The sequence below is a fragment of the Limulus polyphemus genome, unplaced genomic scaffold (genome assembly GCF_000517525.1).
Source record: "Limulus polyphemus unplaced genomic scaffold, Limulus_polyphemus-2.1.2 Scaffold489, whole genome shotgun sequence".
Lineage (NCBI taxonomy): Eukaryota > Metazoa > Arthropoda > Merostomata > Xiphosura > Limulidae > Limulus > Limulus polyphemus.
This window is the reverse complement of record NW_013666099.1, coordinates 451,451-458,017: the sequence shown is the minus strand read 5'-3', so window position 1 is coordinate 458,017 and position 6,567 is coordinate 451,451. Positions and strand designations below refer to the sequence as shown.

The 6,567-nt window shown below is 36.0% G+C and overlaps 1 protein-coding gene across 6 annotated transcripts in view; it reads left to right on the top strand.

Moving 5' to 3' along the window:
* LOC106458590 (E3 ubiquitin-protein ligase TRIM9-like) overlaps window positions 1-6,567 on the top strand; it is a 63,248-nt gene that overhangs the window by 45,373 nt on the left and 11,308 nt on the right. For 5 of the 6 annotated variants that reach the window (XM_022384861.1, XM_022384859.1, XM_022384860.1 and 2 more), the window contains exons 2-5: window positions 722-817; window positions 1,229-1,462; window positions 2,604-2,760; window positions 3,713-3,852. In XM_022384861.1, the coding sequence (XP_022240569.1) occupies window positions 722-817; window positions 1,229-1,462; window positions 2,604-2,760; window positions 3,713-3,852 (627 nt within the window). The remainder of the gene's footprint in view (window positions 1-721; window positions 818-1,228; window positions 1,463-2,603; window positions 2,761-3,712; window positions 3,853-6,567) is intronic. The other variant, XM_022384862.1, reaches the window with a different exon arrangement.

Below are 6,567 nucleotides of genomic sequence, written 5' to 3'. Positions count from 1 at the left end.
TTTTACGTTTGGTTTCATATATCTGTTTATAGTACATATAATTACTCCAACAACACAGGTAGTTTAGCCAGTTATTTTACGTTTGGTTTCATATATCTGTTTATAGTACATATAATTACTTCAACAACACAGGTAGTTTAGCCAGTTATTTTACGTTTGGTTTCATATATCTGTTTATAGTACATATAATTACTTCAACAACACAGGTAGGTTTACCCAGTGTTGGATTTTTGTCCACTTTCTTCCTTCACCTGGGTATTACAGTGATATAAGTAAGTTTTGTTGAAACTTAATATTTCAGTTTCGATTCCTGGCAACCCCTTCTCCAATGTGCCATACTCGAGTTTACCGGGGTCAGAAGGTCATGGTTGTGTTTTTTTTTTTTAATGGAATATCTATAATGGTTTAGATCTTTTAACCAAGATTTTATTTTTATTGTGAAGATCAAGAACTCGACTTGAAATATGTCACCTTTAGAGGATAATAGGAATAACGTGTGTGGGTAATATTGGAAACACAGTCTGACAATATGAACTTTTTATAACCGATTGTTTTAAACATAATAATTGGAAGGAGAAAAGCTTGTGCTTTGGTCGGAGCTAAACTCCTCTAACGTGTAAAGCAAAATTGATTGATTTATCTCTATAACAACATACACACACTTTATACATTACATTGAAAATCTTAATCTGAAATTTATGAATCACTTTTTTTCCACCAGACGGAGCTGTCCCATAATCTCCAGGCAGTGTCTGAGAAGGCTAAAGGCGCTACAGAGTTTATCCAGAAGTTGAAGAGTATGATTGAGAAAGTGCCAGTGAGTTTCGTCACCTTTTGTTAATGGGAATACCAGTAATCAGCGTTAATTCAATTTTGTTTCGTATATTTTCAAGTTTTAGTATGATTTGTTCAATTCTTATCAAGAAGTGTAGCATAACTTGGTGTTTACAGACCAGCATTGAGGTAATGTAATTGTCATGTAAGCTGACGGCTATTTATGGAACTTTTAAAAGATTGTTTGCTTGTATCATTAGCATGTGATAGTATGATGTCAATTTTTGTTTCTTTGTTTCAAAGTAATTTGTAAAAAAATTCTTAATATTAGAAAGTTCAATTCTCAGATGAACTAAAATGAAACGTTAAGCAGAATGTATATAAAAAAAAAAAACTTGTCTTCAGTTAAATGTCCACAATTTCAAATTATTAGCACGTCATTTTATTTTTCCAGGACAACTGTGTACAGTTTGAAGCCACTATCAGTGCCCAGTGTGACCTATTGATTGAGGCTATATTCGCCAGGAAACAGCAGCTACTGGAGTTCGCCAGGCAGGAACGAGACCACAAGATCAAGACACTCCGGGACCAGATAACTTCCTGTACTTCCAAACTCCAACAGACCACAGGACTTCTTCAGTTCTGTATCGAAGCTTTAAAGGAGACTGACCCCACAGCTTTTCTCCAGGTAAAAAGTGCCCGATCATTGCATTTCTTTGCAAGTAATATTTATGATCCCATGACTCACCAACGTAAAGCTTGTCTCGACGTCGCAAGGTTCTGTTAAATAAAACTAGTTTCCGATGGACTCATTTGATTCCCTAAGATACACTACCTTATCACATGATTTATTTTACTGGAACTTCAACTTTCATTAGTAGTTTATTCTACAGATAAACATTCTATTTTATTTATTTTTTATCCGTGTGACTTTTTTTTGTACAATTAAAAACTTAAACCTCAGAGTATTTTTTTAAATTAATTAGTCTTTATTATCTTGGCCTTTTTTATACGTAAGAAGACAATAGAAATATTTTTTTAGATTTGTGTCAGATAAACGATGTCTGTAGCTTTTCCAGAAAGAATTTTAACCCAAGACTATTTTACAGGCCTCGTATGACGTAATCAAATTAATTGTAAACTTTCAGTAATATACATAAAGAGATATTTTACAGCTTAAAAAAAAGTGCTGTTTATGTGTGTGTGTGTTATACATTGAGCTATCTGCACTTTGTTCTTCACGGGGAATTCAACCCCGAATTTTGTGTTGTAAGTTCGTAAACTTTTCTCTGGCAAGAAAAGTAGTATCTGTGAATTTTGCTGATTTTAATCTCGGCTTCGAGTTCGTAGGTTTAGTAGTGATTAAATAGGTTTTTACTCTGGGCCAGCGCAATCGGGGTGTAGCAGGGGGCCGCCCCTACCCCAAGCAAATGCCGCCCTATTATTTATATTTATTTTAGATTTGGCCTCCTAATATGTTTCATTGGCCTTCTCAGTAAAGCTGGAGCCTGGACTGGTTTACTTAATTATCAATAACGTCTGGTGGAAAAGCAAACTACCCACATTGATCAGAGAAAAATAAAAATAAAAGGATAACGTAGAAAATAACATAATTAATTTAATCTAATAACGGTTTAACTCAGAGTATATGTAATGTGAGAAAACACAAATGTATAATGATTAGAATGCCACCTAGTGGATACCCTCTAAAGTAAGTAATAAATCTTCGTTTTCACTTCTTTTTCTTATGTTTTCTCAAGTTACGAAAACTAATTTTGAAAATTTGTATGGTTATTGTTTAGTTAACCGTGACTTTTCACTTTGTGTAGGTTGGAAATTCTTTAACAAACCGTGTATCGAACTTGGATATGACATGGCATAAAGAGGTCATCACAACACCATGGCTTTCGCACCAGTTTGATCTAACTCTTGACCACCAGTCTGTATTGGAAGCTATTCAGCAGATGACCTTTTCTCAGATGAAACGTAAGGAGTCCACTTTCTCAGTAGTCCACTTACTGAACTATATAACAGGCTCTTAGTTACAGAATGTTTCTGTTGTTTTAATATGTGAATGTGTTTATTCAGTTCTTACCTGGGCATCGTTTGCTTTTGAAAATTATGTCTATTTCCGTTAAAGGTAATTTTTAAAACATTTTTAGCTGAATGTAGCTCAGTCACGTTAGAGCGAATTGGGAGCGAAAAACACAAAATAGGTTTCATCAATTAAAGGCATTTGTTCCATAAGAAAATCACAGATGTCGCTAATATTCTCATTGGTCAAATAATTATACAAATATTCGTGTGAAAAACTACGAAGTAAAATTAATCCGCGTGAAAAAGTTCCGTATTCATTTTCACCGATGACTGTGGGCTCTAGTTAATTAAAATCTATTTGTGATATCAGTTTTTAAGCTTCTTTCATCACTAAGAAAACCCCGTGAGCTATTTAGCTGTGAAGTATGCCAAGAGTTATAAGGCTAAAAGCTCTTATATTCTCATTTTTAACACCTGTTTCCACACAAGCCACAAACCTTTAAAGACTGCATACACTTAACCAGTTGACTGCTGATTCGCTGCAGTAACGGACAACACTAAATCAGACGTGTCTTACAGTGACGGACAAGACACTCGTACAACACTAAATCAACCGTATCTTACAGTGACGGACAAGACACTCGTACAACACTAAATCAACCGTGTCTTACAGTGACGGACAAGACACTCTTAGAACACTAAATCAGCCGTGTCTTACAGTGACGGACAAGACACTCGTACAATGAGTGTCTTGTCCGTCACTGTAAGACACGGTTGATTTAGTGTACAACACTAAATCAGCCGTATCTTACAGTGACGGACAGGCTCTGTCACTGCACCCAGAAAAAAATACCATAACGATTACCACATTCATTGTAAAGACAGAAATCTTCCTTCCCAGCACCTGGCCCACCAGAGATGATTCCCGAGGAATGTGTAACAGAGAACAACAGCGTGACAATAGCCTGGCAGTCGCAGCCTACCAGCTTTGTGGAAGGCTATGTCTTGCAGCTCGACGATGGGAACAACGGCGATTTTAGGGTAAGTTGATTGAGGAACTGGTTAAGAGGTTAAGTTGAATTTGGAAACAGTAAAGAGGTTAAGTTGATTTAAGAACCGGTAAATAGTCTTTTATTGCCATTATGATTTCCTGTTTTTATAAACAAGTCAGTGTAAATGAATACTAATCCTATAATTGTATTCGCCCCGTTAGTGTGTAGTAATTCCACGTAATAACACTGTCGTAGAAAACAATAATGAAACTCGTTATAATGGCTGAATTAAGAAATTATATATATATTCAACACGTGAATAGCTCGGGTGATAAGTGAGTTACGAGTTTTTTTACTTTAACCACCTGTTGGAAGTCAAATGAATTACAAAACTTTGATAATACACCAGAAGCTAGAATCGTCAAGAGTGTAATGAAACATTGGTTAGAAAACAGAAGAGTTTGGAGTCTGGTTTTTAAACTGGAATGTAATCTACACGTCTGTGTGCATGTTGTTCCACAACTCTGCGGTGCAGGGAGGAAATGGTCTTGGAACTAGTGATTAACGCGTTCTACCGTGACGGTATTACGTCCAGGCCGTCTGGAAAGGATCCACCAGACGAAATTCCAAGAATATGTAAATCGAATGAATATTTCACATATTCATCGAAATCACAGCTTTTCCAAAACGTCTACTTTGTTGGTGGTAGGATATTTGTATAGATAATTGTTTTAGTGACGGAGCTACAAGCTTTGTTTCCAGCCAACCCTTTTTAATAAAAGCTGAGCATATCTTGATAATGCTTACGCGTACATTAATTGCAGAAGTGCTAACAAAAATACGCACTTTGTAATATTTAAACCATTTAAAGATTTGTAGGGCCGAGCGTGCTGCGATGGTTAGCGCACCAGACGATAGATCTGAGGATGTACGCGTCTTGTTAGCGCAAAGAAAAAACGAAACAAAAACTACGCTCCCCACTTTTGGACAGCGGGCGCATTGTAAAGATGACGGTCAAATCCCACTATTCGGTCGGCCAGGAGCTCAGTTGGCGGTGGGTGTTATTGACTAACCGCCTCCCAACTAATCAATCTAGGAGGGATAGTACAATAAGCGTTGCGCGATTGCCTGAAAATAAAATTAAAAATTTGCAAAGTGAAGCTAAGTGTAGTTTATTGTGACATCAGAAGTCATCTTCTGCCAACCTAATAGCAAAATGAACACTGACTAACAATTGTTATTTAATAGTTATGATAAGACAGTAAAAATTGGTCTCACTTTTTAACACACATTTAAAATTTTAATGGTCGTTTTGAAAATCAAAGCCAAAGTATGGGAACAATGGCGAGTTTGGGTGAGTTGATTTAGGAACTCCGTAAGCTCGACAATAAATATGGGTCATGTGATAAATGAGATAAGCTCTTGACCTTGCGTACTTAATTATTTGTACATTAGGGACCCATTGAATAACGTGCCGAAATGCGGATCCGAGAGACCGTGGTTCGCGTTGCACACTTTAAGGTTGTAGGTGCGTTATAAGAGTGACGGCCAAATCCAAGTACTTGATTAGAGTAGTCCACATTGTTGGGTGATATTGACTAGCTGCCTTCCCTCTAGTCTATCACTTCAAAATTAGGGACAACTAGCACAGATTTAAAGAAGTTCAACAACTGCATAACTATTTGTTACAACACCCCCACCCACCGGTGGGTAGTGGTAATTCTCAAAAAATATTTTTCGATACTGACAGTAGTCACAACACAGATGGCCTATTATGTAGCTTTACGTTTAACAACGAAACAAACGCTTGTGATCATAAACTGGTTTTCATTTTTCAACTCAATTGTTTTCGTGCATTGACTCTCTTGACAAGTTCACACATCATCAGGTCAATTAAACTAGTAAATTATAAAAGACGTGGCGCGCATTTCACATTGTAACAACACTTAAACAAATACTTTGTATAGGTTTAATTGTGATATCACGCTTTAATCTTACAGCATGTTATTTGTTTGGTATTTTGGTCTTGTACTTTGAAAGCATAACAGTCCTGATGTTGAATAAAAAAAAAGTTATTTTTTATAATATTCTGGAAGTTTGTAAAGAATGTGATTTTGAAAGTTTATAATGTAGCCTTATCCTAACACTAAATCTCAAGAACCGCACATTCCTTTTCACTTCCGGAATTTTCTTCTCAAAAACAAAATAAGAACGACAAAAAAACAACAAGAAAAACTCCAAACAGCATCATATCCGATAAAGACACTTGATTTATAATTGATTCATCATGGGACCTCATCAACCTCACTTTGGAGTCTTCTTGAGAAATAAAACTTCTCGTGTGGACGAACCCGGCTTTTTAAATACCAGACATTTCTTATAACGAGGAGAGAACGTGTAAAAGAAACAGTTGTTTAGCTTTTTTTTTCCGCTATCACTTCTTAGTGAACGCCTTTAGCATCTCGTTAAGCCTTGCACTCCCCACTAATGAAAAGTCATAAGAGTGCCATCAGTGAATCCATCAATGATGGCTAGATTGTTTTGGTTTTGTCTGAAAAAGCTGAACCTGGGAATTTGTATACAAAAAATAGTTTTAAGACCACTTTTTATCCACACTTTATTCCGTAATTGTTAGTTATATAAAATACTGCATAAAAAACCGTTATGCACGATATCGCCGCTTTTTATGAAACAACAAAAATGTTACTCAAAAGTTGTAATTATAGTATTTTTGGCACTTGTGTTTAAAGTTAAAATCATAAAT